We start from the raw sequence: 21,200 nt of genomic DNA, 5'->3' as shown, positions 1-21,200 counted from the left end.
TTAGAAGAAGAAAAGTGCTGTGGAAATAAGAAAAAGTTGAGTAGGTTTAGTAAAGGGGATGGGATATGGGAGCAGATTTCAGTGTTAAATATAGTCAGGATAGGACTTGTTGAGAAGGTATGATCTGAAGAAGAGGAAAAAGGGTTCTAAGAACAGGAAACAGAGCAAACACACTAAAGTAGGAGTGTAAACAGCTTTAAAAAGAAGACTAGTGTGGCAGAGAGAGGAGAAGAAAAGAGGGAAACAAAGAGCTAACCAGTAAGAACTCTGGCTTTTATTCTAAATTAAATGAGGAGCCACTGAAGTATTTCAAGTGTGGGGAGGGAGAAGGGCATGATCTGACTTAAGTTCTAGAAGAGCCATTCTGATTGTTGTGTTCAGACTATAAAGGGGACAAGGGTAAATGCAGGGAAACTTATTATGAGTCTGTGGTAGTAGTCCAGGACAGAGATGATATGGCTAGGACCAGGATGGTAACAGGGTAAGTGGTCAAATTGTGGATATATTTTGAAGTAGAGATGACAGGATTTCCTGACAGACTTGGTATGGGGTATGAAAGAGAGAAGTAAAGGATGACTCCAAGGTTTTTGACTGAGCAACTGAAAGGATGAAGTGCCATCAACTGAGATGGGAAAACTGCATGTGGAGCAAAGGGATGACCCAGAGTTCAGTTTTAGACACATTAAGATTAAGACATCTATTAGACATCTTAGTAGAAACATTAAATAGCAGGTTGGAAATACAATTATAGAGTTTAGGAGAGAGGTTTGGCCTAACATTTAAACTTGGGAGTCATCATCATATAGATGGTACTTAAAATCCATGAGATTGGATGAGATCACCAAGGGAGTGTAGATACAGAAAAAAGGCAGGGATCAAGGACTGAACCTTAGAATACTCCAACATTAAAGAGATTGGAGAGGAAAGGAAGAACCAACAAACAGGCTGAGAAGGAATAATCAGGCATGGGTGTGGTATCCTGAAAGTCAAGTTAAGAAATTTTTTAGAGAAGGAAATAATCAACTGCAAATGTTGCTGATAAGTCAAAAAAGATAAAAATTGTGAAATAACTATTGGATTTAGCCATGTGGAGGATACTGACACTGGTAAAACAAGTTTTGGCAGATTGATGGGGGTCAAAGCCTGAGTAGAGTGAGTTAAAAGGAAACAGAGAAATTGGAAATAGTGTATATAAACAATTCTTTCAAGAAGTTTTCCTGCAAAAGGGAGCAAGGAAATAGTTGGGAGGGGAAATGGTGTCAAGATTTTTCTTTAAAGTGGGAGATGTAAAAGCATGTATGATTCAGTAAAGAATGAAAAATTGGTAACCTAGGATGGAAAGAGAAGAACTGCTAGAGCAATATTCCGGAATAGACAAGAAGGGATGAGACTAAACACACAAGTTAAGATAATGACTTTAGATAGCAACACAGGAACTTTTCATAAAGGTTATGAAAGCTGGCAGCAAGGCAGAGTATGTGAGCGCAGATAGTGGGAGATGGTGGTGGGAGTGGAAAGTTCTCTTCTGATTGCTTCAGTTTTCTCAGAGAAGTAATAATAAGCAAGATCATTAGGTGAGAGTATTGATGGTTTGAGAAAAGGGTAGAAGGTAGTCTAGGAAAGTGGAAGAACTGAACATGTGCTCGGGAACTACATATACTTCAGTATAGCTAGAGCAATGATTTCTGTAATGTTCACATTTTTGTAGTAATGTCTGTCTACTTCAGAAGACTACATGCTTCTGGAGGACATAATCCATGAATATACATCTTGGGTTCTCTAGCACTCAAGGTAATGCCTGGCACATAGCTGGTCCTTAATAAATGAAGTTTGAGTGATTAAATAAGCCAGCCACCCTCTATAGGAGCACAAGGCCTTTATTTCTTCACCAGTCTGGCAACATAATCCCCATATGCTAAAGCTTTGGTCACAGCCCAACTCCTGAAGGAAATTTTTCTTATCTAAATGAAAAAGATAAAAGAATTACCTTGATATGATTCAAACAATACAAGCCTTTCAAAATGAGGTATATATTTATTAGGGAATCTTGGTACTGAAAAACTAAACCAGATCAACCCCTCACTTTACAGATGAGGAAAATGAGGCCAAGAGGCTTACTCAAGGTCAGTCAGTCAATCTACTATTAAAATAGCTTCAATTGAAGGCATCACAAATTCTACAGATAGAAAAGCCAAAAACAAAAACAAAAAAAGCTTACTTTGCCATGTTTTTCCTTCATGGCATTACTTTGGTTGTCTGTTTCTGTCTTCTTGGTATCATCTTTTGGTTGGTCTGCCTTAGCTTTGTTTTCCTCAGCAATTGAGTTTTTCTCAGTTGCACTACTTGAATTATATTCCCACTTCACAAACTTCTCTTCTACTATGCCCTTCAGCTGAAAGTCATCCATCCTTTTTGGGTCAAAGCCTTCAATCTATATAAAAAGGCATTCCAAATTGGTAGTGGAAAGTTATTAAAAGAAAAAAAATGATGGACAAACAGACAAACCAGAATTCCAGCTTTAAATGTGTGAACAGAGCACTCTGCAAGAATGAACTACGTATATACATGTGCATACATGTTACAAACTGATGCTTACCCAACTTCCAAGTAAGCAAGGAAGAAGAGGGGGTTTTCTTTGTTGTAGAAAAAACATCACCATTAAAGCAAAACAGTAAGAAGGGATTCCGCCATCAGTTTGGGAGTCAATATAGCACAACTGCAAAATGAAGGGGAAAAAAAGTACCACCATTTAACTTTCTTTCTGTTCTCCTAAAAAATAAAAGTAGCTTTTGTCTTCCTACCATAATCATTGTTAAAAGTTCAAATAATGACAAATATAAGGAATGACCTGAAATCATACCACCCTGAAATAACTATTTATATATTGGTAACCATCTTTCCATTCATTTCCTTACTGCATATGAAGATACATACATATTTTAGTTAAATGGAATCATATCACACATAGTGCTTTTACTGTGAACATCTTTTTAAAATCTTATTTTCTTATCTTGCCTCTACTTCTGCCTCAATGTTAACGATCTTCTATGTACTCTTCCATGCCTTTTTCTATACTCAAATAACCATATACAAATATACATTCCTATTTTCTATATAAATACAGGGAGGATTTTATAGTTTTTGTCATGTTTTACCAAAATAGACATCTCTCTGTATATTACTCTTCTCCCTTAACAATGCACCAAGAAAGTCCCTCTTAGTCAATTAGTATATATCTAACACATCTTTTAAAATGGTTAAATTATAGCCTATGATCTGGATGGTTATTCAATAGTTCCCTCACCCAAGGACTTTCACATTTTGTTCCCAGTTTTGCCACTTTAAACAGTCCTGTAATATTTATCCTTATACATTTTCCTAAATACTGGTGCTCATTTCTATGAGCTATATTCCCAGGAATGTGTTTGCTAGATTTTAAAATGTGATATATTTAAATTCTAATAAATATTATAAGATTGTTTTCCAAAATCAGTACAGAAATTTCTCTTTTCATCAGTAACAAGAAGGTATACACATGCTTCCCAATACTAGGTGTTACAACCTTTTCTTCTTTAAATATTTATTTTATTTACTTATTTATTTGGTTGTGCTGGGTCTTCGTTGCGGCTCGCCTGCTCCTTAGTTGTGGCTCGCCTGCTCCTTAGTTGCAGCACATGTACTCCTTAGTTGAGGCCAGAGGGCTCCTTAGTTGTGGCATGTATGTGGAATCTAGTTTCCTGACCAGGGATCAAACACAGGCACCCTGCACTGGGAGCGCGGAGTCTTAACCACTGCGCCGCCAGGGAAGTCCCTATTTTTTTTATTTTTTCTTTTTAATTAAGTAAAGTTGATTTACAAAGTTGTGTTAGTTTCAGGTGTACAGGTGTTACCACTTTAAAAAATTGTCAACAAGATGGGTGAGATATAATATCTAATAGTTACTTCAATTTGCATTTCCTTGATGCTAAGAGGTTATACAAATTTTCATGTATTTACTAACCATTTGGATTTGCTCTTTTCTGAACTATTAAATCTTTTGCCAGTTTTTCTATTTTCATCAATACATATCGATTTGTACGTGTTCTTTTTTATGTTATAAATAATAACTCTTTATATCTGACATACGCATTTGAAAAATGTTATTTTTTCCTAATCTGCTTTGGCATCATTTATAGTACTTTTTATCATATAAAATGTATTGTTTATATAAATAGTTAAATATGCTTAATATCTTCTACGTTTCCTACCATGATAAAGATGTTTCTCCAATCCACAGGTTACATATACATACTCTTAAATTTTCTTCTAAAATTGTGAATTTTCATTTGAGTGCAATTTATTTTTGCATTTAGTGTGCTAAGGGTCCAACATTATTTTCTTCAAGAAAGGTACAGTTCTGACAGAACCATTTATTAAATAAACCATTGTTTTCTCACTGAAATCTTTTATTCTTTTCATAGATTAAAATCTCATTTACCCTAGGACCTACTTATGGGCTTTCTATTCTGTTCCACAGATCTACTTGTCTATTCCTATGCAATGGTATACACTTGACTAAAGCAGTTTTATAGTGGTAAAGTACCTCCTCCTTCACTAGTTTTCTTTTTCTGAATTATTCTGGCTTCTCTCAAACATTTATTCTTCCATACTAACTTTAAGATTACGTTATAATTTTTTTCCCCAAATTCTTGGTAATTCTAATTGAAATTATTGTACATTTGAAGATTAATTTAAGGGGACTTTACATTTTAGGGATACCATCTCCCTATCCAATAACTTGGTGTATTTGCATTTTCCAAAAATTTAGGAGTGGTCATCAATTACTCTTTCCCTCACCTCTTGCATCCATTACCTCTGCAAGTCCTACTTCCAAAACTTATCCCAAATCTGTCTACTTAGCTTCATATCCATTCTAACCTAGCACAGATCATTATCCTCTCTAGCTGATCTACCACAACAGCCTGTTCACTGGGTTCCCTATTTCTACTCTTTACCCCCAGAAGACCTTTTCCAAGCATAAATCACGTCAAGTCATATACTGCTTTTAAAACTTATCCAATGAAATTAAAATACAAGTTCCTTACCACTGGAAGTGCCTGTCTAACCTCATCCTCTACAACGTTCACTCTCACTCGCTTCATTCCAGTCACTCTTGCCTTTTTCTGCTCCTTAAGAGCTCATTCTCACCTTACAGGCTTTTTACTAGCTATCCCTTGGATTCTATTCCCTGAGACGATCAAGTGGCTGGTAACGCTGGTCAGAGTTTATATATCACATCCTCAAAGAGACTTCCCTGACCATCCAGTGAAATGTCACTCTCTTATCACATCACCTCATTTTAATGGCACTAAATTCTACCAGATATTGTGTTATTTATATATTTTTTTACTGTCTGATTCTTCCAAAAGTATGTAAGCTTCATGATAGCAGGACTTAGTACATCTTGTTAGATGTTTCCAACACCTAAGAACAGTATTTAGAACACAGGAAGCATTTAACAAATGTTTGCTCAATAAATAAATTTGTTCAGATTTTGTTTTCACCATTCAATAACACAATTTTCTTCCTGTACCCTTATTAAATTTATGTTAGTATTTTATAATTTGTGTCACTGTCATGAAGATAATATTTTTCCCTGCTTCTATTCTATAAGATTATTTTTATGACAGAGAAAAGCTACTGATTTTTGTATGTTTATACTGTATTTAGTCATCACAAATTCTAGCAGTTTTTAACTAGGGTTTTCTAGGTATACAATCATATCATTAGCAAAGAGAACATCTTATTGTTTTTCTAATTTTTTTTTTAATTTCTAATTTCTAATGTTTTTTCTAATTTTCTAATTTACATTCATTACTTCGTTTTCTTTCCTTGCTGCATTTTTTAAATCTCCAAAACAATGTATAACATAATTGATGAACATCTCTGTAATATTCCTTATTTTAACACATATGGCTTGAGTAATTCATTTTTTTTTTTTTTTTTTGCGGTACGCAGGCCTCTCACTGTCATGGCCTCTCCCGTTGCGGAGCACAGGTTCCGGAAGCGCAGGCTTAGCGGCCATGGCTCACGGGCCCAGCCGCTCCACGGCATGTGGGATCTTCCCAGACCAGGGCACGAACTCGCGCCCCCTGCATCAGCAGGCGGACTCTCAACCACTGCGCCACCAGGGAATCCCACTTGCGTATATATATATATATGTTGTGTTTTTTATTTAATTTTACTTTTGGCTGCATTGGGTCTTCGTTGCTGCACATGGGCTTTCTCTAGTTGCAGCAAGCAGGGGCTACTCTTCGTTGCGGTGCGCAGGCTTCTCATTGCAGTGACTTCTCTTGTTGAGGAGCACGGGCTCCAGGCGCACAGGCTTCAGTAGCTGTGGTGCGTGGGCTTAGTTGCTCCACAGCATGTGGGATCTTCCCAGACCAGGGATCGAACCCGTGTCCCCTGCATTAGCAGGCGGATTCTTAACCACTGTACCACGAGGGAAGTCCCCACTTTCTTATATTTTATTTAGACTTTTGCATTTATTTGAGTAAGATCAGCCTGTAATTGGACTGTTATTATTTTCCTTACATAATAAAGACGTAGCATAATCACTAAAGCCTTAGTAAATTTAAGAATATAATTTGAAATAAAAAAGGATTAAAAAACACTGATAAAAAGAGCTTAGGACTTCCCTGGTGGCGCAGTGGTTAAGAATCCGCCTGCCAATGCAGGGGACAGGGGTTCGATCCCTGGTCTGGGAAGATCCCACATGCCATGGAGCAACTAAGCCCACGCGCCACAACTACTGAAGCCTGCGCACCTAGAGCCTGCGCTCCGCAGCAAGACAAGCCACCACAGTGAGAAGCCCATGCACCGCAACGAAAATAGTAGCCCCCACTCGCCACAACTAGAGAAAGCCCACACGCAGCAACGAAGACCCAAAACGGCCAAAAATAAATAAATACATTTATTTAAATAAATAAATAAATTTGAAAGAGAGCTCAAAATATTCCACTAGAATAAATTCTCATTTATCCAGGGTATTAGGACAAAGGGTACGCTGCCTAATGAACAAGTCAAGTTAACCAGAAACTTCTTGGCAACTAAAAGGAGCTGCTCATGTAAGCTGTTAACACTATCAGACATCTCACAGAGGAAAAACACTGAGGTAGTTTAACAGAGAGCTCTTAAAACAGAGATCTCATAGCCAAGACATGGAAATAACCTAAACGTCTATAGACAGATAAATGGATAAAGGAAATGTGCTATATACACACAATGAAACATTATTTAGCCTTAAAAAAGAAGGAAATTCTGCCATTTGCGACAATACAGATAGACCTAGAGGACATTATTTATGCTAAGTGAAATAAGACAGGCACAGAAAGACAAATGTTATATCTCACTTATATGTGGAATCTAAAATAGTCAAACTAATTAGAAGCGAAGAGATTGGTGGCTACCGGAGGCTGGGGTAGAGGGAAATAGGAAGATTGTTGGTCAAGGGGTATAAAATTTCAGTTACACAAGATGAATAAGTTATGGTGATCTAATGTACAGCGTGGTGACTATAGTTAACCATACTGTACCATATACTTGAAATTTGTTAAGTTAGATCTCAAGTGTTTTCTCACTACACACACAAAAACCGTAACTAAAATGGTAACTGTGTGAGGTAACAGATATGTTAATTAGCTTGACTGGTGATTATTTCACAATGTATACATATATCAAATCACCAAGTTGTATACCTTAAATATATACAATAAAAAATACAAATAAAGTAAAACCCCCAGGAATCTCTTTTAGATGTCAGATATTGCTAAAATTAATTCTTATGTTAACTACAAAAAGTGGCTCTGAGTCAGGAAACGTGACTATATTGGACTGATAAGGCTAAGAGTTTTGCTGCCCAGAGTATTAATAGGCTTTCCCAGAAAACAATTTATTAGTAGAATGCTAAGAATATAGCTACTTAAGAATGGAGACAGCCAGAGAACAATCAACAGCAATCTCATGATATCAATTACAAGAATAAATTATATTCATATACTACAATTTTTCTGAACCCTCAAATCATGGAAAATCTGTGCTTTACTAAATAACATACAATGTGGATTAAAACTTCAAGATAAATAAAGCTGTTGGAAAAAAATATTTGAGAGGAATTATTTGAGAGAAATCATTTCTAGGTTTCTTACAATAAACTCAGAAAATGAAAATCACTGGGAAAAGCTCTTTGCAACTAACACAGCTGCCAAAAATGAGACACATCGCTCTGTTGGAAACAGAAAGGAACCACTCTGCAACCAGCTTTGTAACACGTTTTTTAGTGTCCTTCACTGATTGGTATGTTTAGAATCAATATAAATTTGAGTAACCTTTTCAAAGAGACCACTTTAGGAAACAAAGTTTATAGGCCACTTTTTTTTTCCCAAATGAAAATAAGCTGAATACCATTTATAGTCTTCTAACACAGTCTAATTACTTAAAAGAACAAAAGAAGTGTGTGAGAAAACTAAGACTATTTATGACCACTAAAAAAATTAAGGCATAATTAAATAGTACCATCCCAGAGGCAGCTATTTATTCCTTCATTCCTTATGAAGCCACTAACCTTCCTGGAGTTGATAAACTTAGTTTCCTGAGTAATGGCTAGTCCTTGTCTACCAGTCTCATCCCATACTCTGAGAAACTTTAGTTACTAGGGTTGTCACACCAGTCCTATCCCTGCTGACTTATCGTTGTTTAAATAATCTCACTTGCCAATTGAACAAAAAAGATTTGTGTAGCATTTTAGAATTCAAAGTATATTCTCATTCATTATCTCATATCACTTTTGAAATAATCTCTCCAGATAGAAAAATTGAAGCTCAGATGGATGAAGTGCCTTGCTCAAATTGATATAAATATCTAGTATAAAAATTAGAGTTGGAATTGGTTTATTCCATTTCACAGCACTAAATTTCTGTAGTATGCCAGGCATTATGCTAGGCACAGAATATAATGAGATAAATAAGAGGAGGTTCACCCTCCCTCAGACTGGTTCACTGCTCCCAGTCACTTCCAAGGATTAACAATCTTTCTGAAGAACTGGGCCATGTATTCAACAAATATTTATTAAATGCCTACTCTGCACTGGCACAGTAACATAAGAAGCACGAGGACCAGCCGTGAATAAATAAAACAGACTAAACTTCCTATCCTTGCAGTTTATAATTTCATGGAAGAAAACAGATCACAAACAAATATATGAATATGTATGGAAGGTGGCAGTAAGTGCTATGAACAAAATAAAGCAGGGTAAAGGCAGAGAGAGTGATGGAGGCAATGCTATTTTATACAGGGTGGTCCAGGAGACTCTGGTAAGATGAAATTTGAGCAGAAACTTGAAAAAAAGTAAAAGAGTGAACCATTCTGGATATGTGGGGTAAGAACATTTTAGATGAAGGGAATAGCAAACACAAAGGTGTTAGGTATGAAGACACCCCAACTTAGGCTTTCTGACTGTTCCATACTTTTCAAGCTGTTCCTTACTCAGACAGCTGGTTCTGTCCCAACTATGGGGAGAATCAAAAGTCGAGACAAAATATTTCTAAAAGAATCCTCTGGCTGTTTTTGTTCTCAAGTTATCACTCCACCACTACCCCACTAACTCATCTTCTTTGTATAAGACAGAGAATTTACTCATCATTAGTCTAACAAGTAATGAATACTACACTGATGAATACTATATACAAAAACTAAAATCTCTCTCTCTCTAGTCATTTGGACTGATATTTACCACTCCTCGCCACCTCCAAGGGGTAACCTGGAGCACAGGGGGAACCACAGCCTTTAATAATATGTGAATTCTAATTTAGGAAACTTAGATAACGAATTCTTAGCAGTTGGCCATTCAGAAATTGCTGCAGGGGGGATTTCCCTGGTGGCGCAGTGGTTAAGAATCCGCCTGCCAATGCAGGGGACAGGGGTTCAAGCCCTGGTCCGGGAAGATCCCACATGCCACGGAACAACTAAGCCCGTGCACCACAACTACTGAGCCTGAGCTCTATAGCCCGTGAGCCACAACTACTGAACCCATGCGCCTAGAGCCTGTGCTCCGCAACAAGAGAAGCCACCGCAATGAGAAGCCCGCTCACCACAATGAAGAGTAGCCCCCGCTCGCCGCAACTAAAGAAGGCCCGTGCACAGCAACAAAAGACCCAATGCAGCCAAAAATAAATAAATAAATTCATTAAAAAAAAAAAAGAAAGAAATTGCTGCAGGTTACCAATAATTTAGAGGAAAGAGAATAATGTTCTAAGACAGAGACTGGGAAAAAAATATGCTAACAAAAGAATCTTAACTTGCATAACAATATCTTACAACCTTACAACCTTAACTTACAATTACAATTAAGAGTGAAAACTTGAGTCTCAAATACTAAGATGTGAAAGAGAATATTTCTACACTGCATAAAAGAGAATAAAGTACAATAATTAAACATTCTAAAGTATATTAATAAACTCTACATGCCTATGAAACTATTTTCATGTCCATTATCAGAACCTGCCACACCACTTTCTGTCCACAAATAACTATTTTGTCCCCATATTATTATGATTTATGTTACATGTTAGTGCAAGAAAAAGCCTCAGTTATCTTAAATGTTAGGTACTTTTTTCCTCTGTTCCACTTACCTTAGCCCAATAGCGAAAGGCTAACACCAAGGGAGTAAAGACAGGTTCCATTTTGCCAAGAGCAGCAAGTAAGTCAGTAGTGAGGCATGCCATATCATTTCCTGCACTCACTCTACAAAGTAAACCACTGTGAATGAGAAAGAAACAAATTTTCACTGTACTAATACCTTAAAAACCAGAATACTTCAAATCCTGTGGCTATCCTTTCCAGTCACCACAATTAACACCTAAGAATTCATAATAAAAACAAATGTTTTAACAAACTTAGAGCTAACAGAAAACTATATATCATTTCCATCACTAGAGTTCCATACAAATTAAAGATGTTTTAACTATCCATTTATACTTCAGAAATAAATTTTAACCTCACTTAGTATTTAATATTTAAGTTCGTGAAAAATTAATTTCAAAAGCAGCATTAAGATGCACCAAAATTTGATTTATGTGAGGGGAAAGACATTGATATCATCAATGTCAAATAGTACAACATACCTTCCTAGTCCATTCTTTTTACCTTGCACATGATAAAAACAAAAAATGAAATACTGGGGCTTCCCTGGTGGCGCAGTGGTTGAGAGTCCACCTGCCGATGCAGGGGACAAGGGTTCGTGCCCCAGTCCGGGAGGATCCCGCATGCCGCAGAGCGGCTGGGCTCGTGGGCCATGGCTGCTGAGCCTGCACATCCGGAGCCTGTGCTCCGCAACGGGAGAGGCCGCAACAGTGAGAGGCTCGTGTACCGCAAAAAAAAAAAAAATGAAATACTGAATTGACTAGCTATACTTCTTGACTCTAATTTTTCCTATCCAAGCTTTCATGACTTTATTGATATGCTATTTTCAGATTAGAGATCAAAAAGAATTTATCTATTAATCCACAAGTAATGCTTATATGTAAGTGAATATAGGAGCTACATTAAACGGAGTGACAGAATTGTAGAAGAAACATTTTTGTGGCAGGGAAAAGAATGTGACTGAGGTTGCCGCAGAGGCAATTTGACACAATGTGGTAGGAAAAACACTAGAAGTCAGAATACCTCTATTCCAATTCTGATTTTCCCCTGAATAATTTGAATTTGGACAAATCACTTAATCACTCCAGGTCTCAATTTTCTAATTTAGACAATAAGGAAGTTGAACTAGATCTCCAAAGATTCTTCTAGCTTTGAATAAAAAAACAGAATAATCTTAAAATGTAAGAAATAATAATTAATAATCAATAAAAGAATATATTATTTCCATATTGTTTCCATCTCTCCCACACTGGTTTCAAATACAATTATTTCAGTTTCCTTTGTCAAAGGCATGTTGCTCTCTCAGTCCTATAAATATCTGAATAGAAAGCGAAGATCAATCTTCAATGACTCCTTGAATTTCAGTGAACTAAAAACTAGATTCTAATAGACAGACCCTTGAGAAGACAGTCTATTTCTTATTTATGTTTGAAATAAGCAAAGCAGTACCTAACATATAGTAAATGCTCAATACTGTTGGGTGAATAAACAAATGAAAAGTTTTGCATTAGAATGTTTTATTTTTAACTCTCTAATAACTCCATTTCTTGTTCACATGCTTTTAGCAGGCTTGCTAATTTTAATAAATAGAAACTAGCTTAGTCAAATTAATCCAAGAAGAAATCTAAAACAAAACTCTTCTCTCTTACAGATATCCACTGCATACTTGGTTGTTGTTAATTTTTTTTTAAAAAACTTTATTTTCTCTTCATTGTTACCAACCTTTTCCGATCTTTGCACACCACAACAGGAACTTTAGCGTGAAAATCAGATTCCACATCTACATATAATACTAATAAAGAAAAAAAATAAAACATGTAAGCTAATGTCAACATCTCTCAAATGTCTGCTCTATGGTAAACATTAAGTAATCGTTTCCTTCTAAAAATCACTCTCACTGCTTCTGTGGGACAATCCACTCTTCTCGTTTTAAGCATCAACCCAACAGAATCTCTTACCTCTCTTGGTGTCATTTGCTGTATTATCACAAACCACAGACAGGCAGAGTCCCAAATACTGTCCGAACATTATAATTACCTTAAGAAGAAAGGTTTTAACATCCCTAAAAGTTTGAATATTTCCAAGTAAATATACAATCTAGTCAAAGTTGTTAAACCTTCATAGATATAGCAAACAGAGGACACCACTTACTTCCGAAGGCTATTTCCACAGGAGTCACAAAAGGAGAACCTACAATGCTTTGACAATATAGTTCTTTTAAATTATCCATGGCAGTAAAAGGCTAACTCTACTGGCCCTATTTCCTGTTAATATACGAAGAGTCTGCCAAAGCTCTTAAGGAAGGACTAACAGGTGAAGTACACTTCCACTCTGAAGTCTTTCTCTACATCTCCAAGGTAGGCCCCATGCCATAAAATACCTAATCTAAACAAAAATAGATGGATTAACATTATCTCATTTGAAGTTCAGAAAAAATCTCTTAGTAGTACCTGTTGGAATTATTAATCTATTCAAAACAAATGTGCTGAAAAGCTTCATGTCAGGAATTACATTATGCATGATATGACAATGAATAGATACAAAGAGCTCAATTAGGGATTTGGAAAACAAATATATAAACAAATAAATCCTGCAGATAACAGGACAGAGGTCTTTAAAGAGTACAGAGGGCATAAAGGAAGGAATAATCAATTTTACATTCAGACTGAATTTTAGAAACCTATGTTATATGACTTAAGATGATCTATTCATGTATTTTAGTGGAAAACATATTTAAAATATTTTTGCTACATTGATAGTGTCTAGTGAGTCTAAAGAGGTAAAAGCGCTTATCTATATTATGCTTTAGAGTTTTTGTGCAATGAGAGTCAACTATTTATTACAGAAGAAAACTTCCTTTACAGGTTAAACTGGACCAAAATCATCCCTTAAATATTAATATCCCAGGAAAATGGCCAAAAAGCTGATAAATAACGGAGAGCTGATAGGGCAGACAGAGAGAAGAAAAGAACTTTAGAACTGACACTAGAGCCAATGAGAGGGTATGGCTAAAATCAATAAACTATCTCTTCTAAGCCAAAATGGAAATATTTTTGACAGGTAATTATGATTCATAAAATATAAGATGACAATAGTAATAATAATAACAATCACAGCAGCAGAAATTTAATAAGAAGGTACTGTAAACCAGGTACTTTTCTAAGCTATGGCTTAACCCATTTCATCCTCATAAACAACCCTCTCATCAAAAAGATACTACATTATTGCCATTTTATAGATGAGAAAACTGAAGCATTAACACTTAAGTAATTTGTCAAAGGACACACAACCAGTAAGTGGTACAACTAACTAAAATTTGCACCTGGAAAGTCTGGCTCCAGATTCTGAGCTCCTAAGCATTTACTTTATATAACAAGAAAAGCAGTAAATAAAACCAAGAAAATAATATTCCAGACTGTACTACATGACCTGGGACCTGCTTTGAGAAAGCTGTAATTTTTAAAATTTTTATTTAAAAAGTATTGTTACCTATATGAATGTCCTTTTTACATAAAAATCAATCTAGACAGATGAGCCACATATGAAAGACTTAGTAGGTATAATCTGGTTGATGTACTATAAATGATTAACATTGTTTTAAGTGGGGAAAAAACATATTTATTCAATGCACACACACATTTTTTCCCCAAGTCTCTCCCTAAATCTTCCTTGATCAACAATCTCCTAATGATTACAGGTTTTCTGTCTCATTTTACACAAGAAGCATTCATAATACTCAAAGGCAACATTTTGAAATTACCCAAAAGGCAATCGTTTTTAATATATCAATTTTAAATATGATACTTTTGATCTGACATGTAAATGTTCTAGTACACCTATTAAATACATATGCAATACAATGACGCAAATATGCTAGTAGTTTTACTTTAACTTGGTTAGGCATACATAAACAACACAATGCATATATCTTTAAAGAACTTTCTTTAGAAAAACAACTTTAAAAAGAAACTCACCACTTTTTTTTAAAATCCCAAGCACTTGTATCAGAAGATCTGGATGATTCATCTAAAAGAAGTTTCAAATTAATAAATACACTAACTTCAAAGTTCAAGTTTCAGAACTTTAGAGAATACAAGTAAAATCATGCTCTGTATTTTAAAATAATGAAAACAGAATAGTGTTCTACTTTTATGTTTAGAAATCTTGTTCATGGATGAAGTAAAATCTAATAAATCATATAGTGCTATTATTCCAGCAACATTACTAGAATTAGTGAGTTCTTAGAGTGAGAAAAGATTCTGCAATTTCATATCAAAACAAATGAAAAAAGAAATCAGTTTACCAAATGATTTCTAAAGAGAAGTTGTTGAGATAAGAAATTTAAGGGATATTGACAACTGGCAGCATGGCCAAAAGGCTTAGATTAAAGTACTACTTTAAATAACAAGCATGTCAAATATTTAGCTTAAACGTGTACTTTGCTGCTATTTAAAAAGCATTTAATAATCATACCTTACTTGTAAGTTAACGACTATATCAGACTAGAAATTAAAACATCAAATTTTCACCCAAATCAAACCTCCTTGAGCATAAACTTATTATTCAAAAAGTTAAAAACACATCAAATATCAACTGATTATTTTAAATGTTTGATATGTCAGGAAATAAGCAATGTTAGCAATGCTAAACAATATTGGTATTTTGCTAATGGTCCTAGCCACTACTTATTAAAAGTACCTATAATGTGGGGCTTCCCTGGTGGCGCAGTGGTTGAGGGTCCGCCTGCCGATGCAGGGGACACGGGTTCGTGCCCCGGTCCGGGAAGATCCCACATGCCGCGAAGCGGCTAGGCCCGTGAGCCATGGCCCCTGAGCCTGCGCGTCCGGAGCCTGTGCTCCGCAACAGGAGAGGCCATGACAGTGAGAGGCCCGCGTAATGCCAAAAAAAAAAAAAAACAGTACCTATAATGTACCAGGCACTATACAAAACATACTTGGTATATATATCACCTTATTTAATATTGAAGTTATTATTCCTATTTTGGAAATTAGAAACTGAGGCTCAAGAAGGTCAAGTAACTTGCTCATTGCAGCCAAGATTTGAACATCTACAGATGTATGATTTCAAAATTCTTTCCTCTTTCTATACTGCTTACCATAAGCAATAACTGTTCAACACGTTCAAATACAAGCATTTTCCTTTTTTTGACCACCTTCCTCTTCTTTTTTTTTTTCTCCCTTATTTTCTTTAATTCCACCTATGCCTGACACCTAAAAAGTACTTTCCAAAAGCACTGTTAAATCATGATGGTAACATTCTACAAGCCAGAGTTTTATATTCTCCTATATCTTCTCTAAAAAGATAACCAATAAACAATACCAAGTACTAATTAAGAACCATACAGAAAAGGGTCTTGTCTAATTACTTACCTTGGGAGGAAATTTTATATCTATATTAACATCACTACTTTTCAGAGCAAACTTAGTCAGAGACGAGCCATACAACCTAAGTGAACACTCTGGAAATGAAGGAAAAATATCATAGCATGAAACAGCATGCAAATATGAGAACTTTAAAAAACAGTGATAGGAAAACTGCATATATTTCAATTCTGTGTCTTCCAATTCTAATACAGCAATTATAGAAGAATAATATCCTTTTCTAACTGATCTACAAAATAGTAAAAATGTTTCTCAGTTATAGGGTTCAGGAAGAGAGAAATAACTCATTCAAGTTCAGTGTTTAAACAAAATTTTAGTAGTAATTCATTTAGGAATAACTAGAAGTATGTTTCACATTTAATATGTAACAGTAAAGAATGTACTAACCTAGCTATAGCTACTGTCACAAACTACGTATTTTTTTAGATATTTATATTTACTTAAGAAATAGCTCTTTAAATGAGGAAGGGATCACAGACATTCAGCCAATGCTCTTTAAAAACACAAAGTGAAGCCAAGTCAATTGATACTGCAGACCTAAAACCAAAAAAAACTCTGGCTTTCAAGAGTTCACAGAACAAAATAAATAGGAATAATAACATGCTACCTACATCTTTTGCAAACTATCAAATATGTTATTTCAAAAATCATAATACAGGGCTTCCCTGGTGGCGCAGTGGCTGGGAGTCCGCCTGCTGATGCAGGGGACGCGGGTTCGTGCCCCGGTCCGGGAAGATCCCACATGCCGCGGAGCGGCTGGGCCTGTGAGCCATGGCCGCTGAGCCTGCGCGTCCGGAGCCTGTGCTCCGCAACGGGAGAAGCCACGACAGTGAGAGGCCCGCGTACCGCAAAAAACAAAAACAAAAACAAAAATCATAATACGGTAAATTTTTAAATGATCTCAGCAGAGGGCAAGTTGAAAAATAACATGATTGGGACTGATCATGGGATGTTTAGTATGTTAGGAAGTGTTAAGTTTGTACTCAGTTGAATTTATAAAAGTCTACTTTTCAAGTTCACAAAATGTCTGAAAGTCATCCAAGTCATTAAAATCATAAATATTTCACTTCTATTCTTATAATAATAAGTAAATTATTCCTATGTATAATTTAAATTAGTATCAATGTGTTTTAGATAGAAAACTACATTATAGAAATAATAAAGAAAAATTAAAATTTCAAATTCTTTCTTATAAATCTCACAATGGCTTGATATAAAATTATAATTTATCAACTGTCTAAAATCCCTTTGGTGGTAAGAAACAAGTCTTACTTAATATCCATTTACTTAAATTCAGTATTAATGCAAAAAAATGATGAGGGCTAAGCAAATAATCTATACATAAATGTCTACCATAAACCTGACCCAACTCCCCCTTGTGCCAAAAACATAAGCTTTCTGTAAAGAAAGATCAAGAGTCAAAAAAAGAAATAAAAGTATAAATTTTACCTCTAACTTCCTTAAAGTAAATTAATTTTCCCCACTATCAAGCAATAGGAATTTTATTCAGTAACTAGTTCAACTGCATATACTGAAATAAATATGACTAAAATGTCCATTCAGAAGTCAATGATACTGAAAATTTAATATAAAATATAATATTCAAGCACTAAGCAATTAATCTTGTATCTGACATTTTAAAAATCTTTTTTTCTTATTACAAAATTTATGCTGTGCCGTAATTCTCCATTTTCCTTTTCTGAAATATCTCCCCCCCAAAAGTCATTTACAAATAATTAATCTACTGTTAAGATGGAGAAAAAAAGAGAAAGAAAAACATTAAGAATTTACCCTAAGTTCAAGAGGAAGCAAGAGGAAGAGTTGTGTCATTTTAAAAATTAAGTATAAAATGAAGCTGTACCTGGTAAAAATGCTGTTATAACCTTTGACATTTCCTCCACAATTTCCTGACGAACTCTGAGGTCATCATCTGTTATTCCTTGTTCTTTTGATAATTCAATAACTGCAACACTTAAAGCAGCCAAGTGGGCAAGGGAAGGAGGTGGCAGAGAACGAAGCTCACTTTCTTCCTGTTTTTCCTATTAGTGTGACGTTTAACAACAACAATATAAAAAAAGATTTCTATTTTAATGTCCTCGTATTTAGGAGAGAAGGACATAATCAACATACATGCACCTTCTATTGCCAGATTTAAGAAACCTAGGATACGGAACTGAACAAAAGAGACAGAGATCCCTGCCTTTGTGAAGCAGGATTGAAAGAATGAGAGGTGCTGTGGGGGAGGTTGCTATTAAACATTTAAAAAATAAAACCTGTTTTACTTTACTGTGTGCATAAATTCTGAAATGCTACATCAAAGCCAAGATTCCATAAGTAACAACATTTAGCTGATGATTTTGCTGCAGCCAAGAGACGTTGTCTTAGTTATAGCAGAAGGTCTTGAATGTCTCTGATTGGCATGTACAGTACCAGATTAAATGGTCACAGGAAAACATCCTAAACAATATCGCCATGTATTTGATACACTGCCTCCCATTTAAAACTGATTTCGCTGTTATTTTATACAAAACTAGGCAAAATGTTAAAAAAAAAACAAAACCTCTATTCTGCTAAAAGTTTGAAAGCCAATTTAAAGCAAGGAGCTGAAGAGGGACTATATTATATATGCACAATGATTTTTAAAATTAATTGATTACTCTGATTTTAAAAACTACATGCTAACTGCAAAAGCTACATGAATTATAAGAAAAGAAGAAAATCACCCACCAGCTCACATCCTACTATTCCATACATTTTTCAACATAACAGACTATACCATTTAATATTATAACAAAAACATTTTCTATTATCACATTTCAGTCAAAAAACAATCTCTTATTTTTTTTGAGATATGGAGCTCCCAAAAGAATAATCAAAAGTAGTTTATTTTTCCCGCTCCCCCACTCAATATAGTAAAACAAAGACTTTGGTCTATTCCTAATTCTATTCTTTGTTACCATATTCAGTCTTAATGTAAATCAAGTTTACCTATGGTACAGAATAATCAAACACAGGAAGTAAGACAACCTTGTTTTTATAAGTTTCTGAAATCATTTCTGCAACCTTAACTATAAACTACATCTTAGATGAGCATCTAAGTTTTCAGGACTACTTTCTTTTTAGGATTTACCCAAGGTATTAACAGCAATATACTTAATGAAAAAATGATACAAAATTAACATGCAACAAAATTATCTTTATTTCTAGATTGAAAATAAGAGGATAAAAGACAGTGAACACTCTTCTATCTATGCTATCCCGCATGCTGCAATAAGAGCCTGCACGCTGCGACTAAAGATCCCGCATGCTGCAACAATCCTGCTTGCCACAACTAAGACCTGGCGCAGCCAAATAAATAAAAATAAATTTTTTTTTGAAAAATAAGCCTATTCTACCTCCTTTAGGATACTGTTCCATCAAACATTCTCATTTATATCCTCATATCATTGATCATCCTGTCAACCTGATATCTTCATATATCATCTGTCATAAATATGATCAATTAAATCCCTACGCTTCTGTAACTTACATTCTAATTAGAGAAAATAGACAACAGATAAATAAATATATATTATGATGTCAGGTAGTGTTATTAAGAAAAATAAAACAGGGTAAGAGGCTACAGACTGTTGGAAAGACGGTATTATTTTAGAATAGAGTAGACAGACAAAGCCGCTCTAAACAGGTGAAGAGACCTGAAAGTGAAGAAGAGAGACATTTAAATTTCTGGAGGAAGAGCATTCAAGACACAGAAAACAGTAAATGTGAAAACTCAGAGGCAAAAAAGTACCTAATCTTATTTAAAGAGAGCAATATTTCTGAGGCTGAGTAACAAAGTGGTGACTGTGAAACATGATGAAACTGAAAAGTTAACTAGAAGCCAAATATTGTATAACCTCATGAAACTTGATAAGGGCTTAGAATTTTATTTTAAGTTGCGAAGGTACTGATGGGCTATAAGTAGGAAGGAACATCATATACTTTATTTATTTATTTTTATTTTTGTGGTACGTGGGCCTCTCACTGTTGTGGCCTCTCCCATTGTGGAGCACAGGCTCTGGACACGCAGGCTCAGCGGCCATGGCTCACGGGCCCAGCCGCTCCGCGGCATGTGGGATCTTCCTGGACCAGGGCACGAACCCATGTCCCCTGCATCAGAAGGAGGACTCTCAACCACTGCGCCACCAGGGAAGCCCTATCATATGTTTTAAAAGAACAATTCTGGCTACTGAATGAAGAAGACTGGGTGTGGGGGGGCAGGGCAAGAAGTGAGATAAATTGGAAATAGTCCAGGTGAGAGATAGAAAACCCTTAAGCGTCTAAAAACAAATGTTAAAACTAATGAACAAAAAATTAAATACAAAGAAAACATATTAAAAGCAGCAAGGGAAAAACAACAAGTAACACACAAGGGAATCCCCATAAGGTTAACAGCTGATCTTTCAGCAGAAACTCTGCAAGCCAGAAGGGACTGGCAGGACATATTTAAAGTGATGAAGGAGAAAAACCTACAACCAAGATTACTCTACCCAGCAAGGATCTCATTCAGATTTCATGGAGAAATTAAAACCTTTACAGACAAGCAAAAGCTGAGAGAGTTCAGCACCACCAAACCAGCTTTACAACAAATGCTAAAGGATCTTCTCTAGGCAAGAAACACAAGAGAAGGAAAAGACCTATAATAACAAACTCAAAACAATTAAGAAAATGGGAATAGGAACATACATATCAATAATTACCTTAAATGTAAATGGATTAAATGCTCCCACCAAAAGACACTGACTGGCTGAATGGATACAAAAACAAGACCCATATATATGCTGTCTACAAGAGACCCACTTCAGACCTAGACACATACAGATTGAAAGTGAGGGGATGGAAAAGATATTCCATGCAAATGGAAACCAAAAGAAAGCTGGAGTAGCAATTCTCATATCAGACAAAATAGACTTCAAAATAAAGACTATTAGAAGAGACAAAGAAATACACTACATAATGATCAAGGGATCGATCCAAGAAGAAGATATAACAATTGTAAACATTTATGCACCCAACATAGGAGCACCTCAATATATAAGGCAAATACTAACAGCCACAAAAGGGGAAATTGACAGTAACACA

The 21,200-nt window shown here is 35.4% G+C and overlaps 1 protein-coding gene across 9 annotated transcripts in view; it reads right to left on the bottom strand.

Moving 5' to 3' along the window:
* TUT4 (terminal uridylyl transferase 4) overlaps nt 1-21,200 on the bottom strand; it is a 149,778-nt gene that overhangs the window by 45,312 nt on the left and 83,266 nt on the right. For all 9 annotated transcript variants that reach the window (XM_082667510.1, XM_082667513.1, XM_082667511.1 and 6 more), the window contains 7 exons: nt 17,941-18,118; nt 16,068-16,156; nt 14,652-14,703; nt 12,400-12,469; nt 10,668-10,794; nt 2,597-2,716; nt 2,219-2,431 (listed from right to left, as the gene is read on the bottom strand). In XM_082667510.1, the coding sequence (XP_082523636.1) occupies nt 2,219-2,431; nt 2,597-2,716; nt 10,668-10,794; nt 12,400-12,469; nt 14,652-14,703; nt 16,068-16,156; nt 17,941-18,118 (849 nt within the window). The remainder of the gene's footprint in view (nt 1-2,218; nt 2,432-2,596; nt 2,717-10,667; nt 10,795-12,399; nt 12,470-14,651; nt 14,704-16,067; nt 16,157-17,940; nt 18,119-21,200) is intronic.

This window comes from Grampus griseus, assembly GCF_964374135.1.
Source record: "Grampus griseus genome assembly, chromosome: 1".
Lineage (NCBI taxonomy): Eukaryota > Metazoa > Chordata > Mammalia > Artiodactyla > Delphinidae > Grampus > Grampus griseus.
This window is presented reverse-complemented; position numbering and strand designations above follow the sequence as displayed.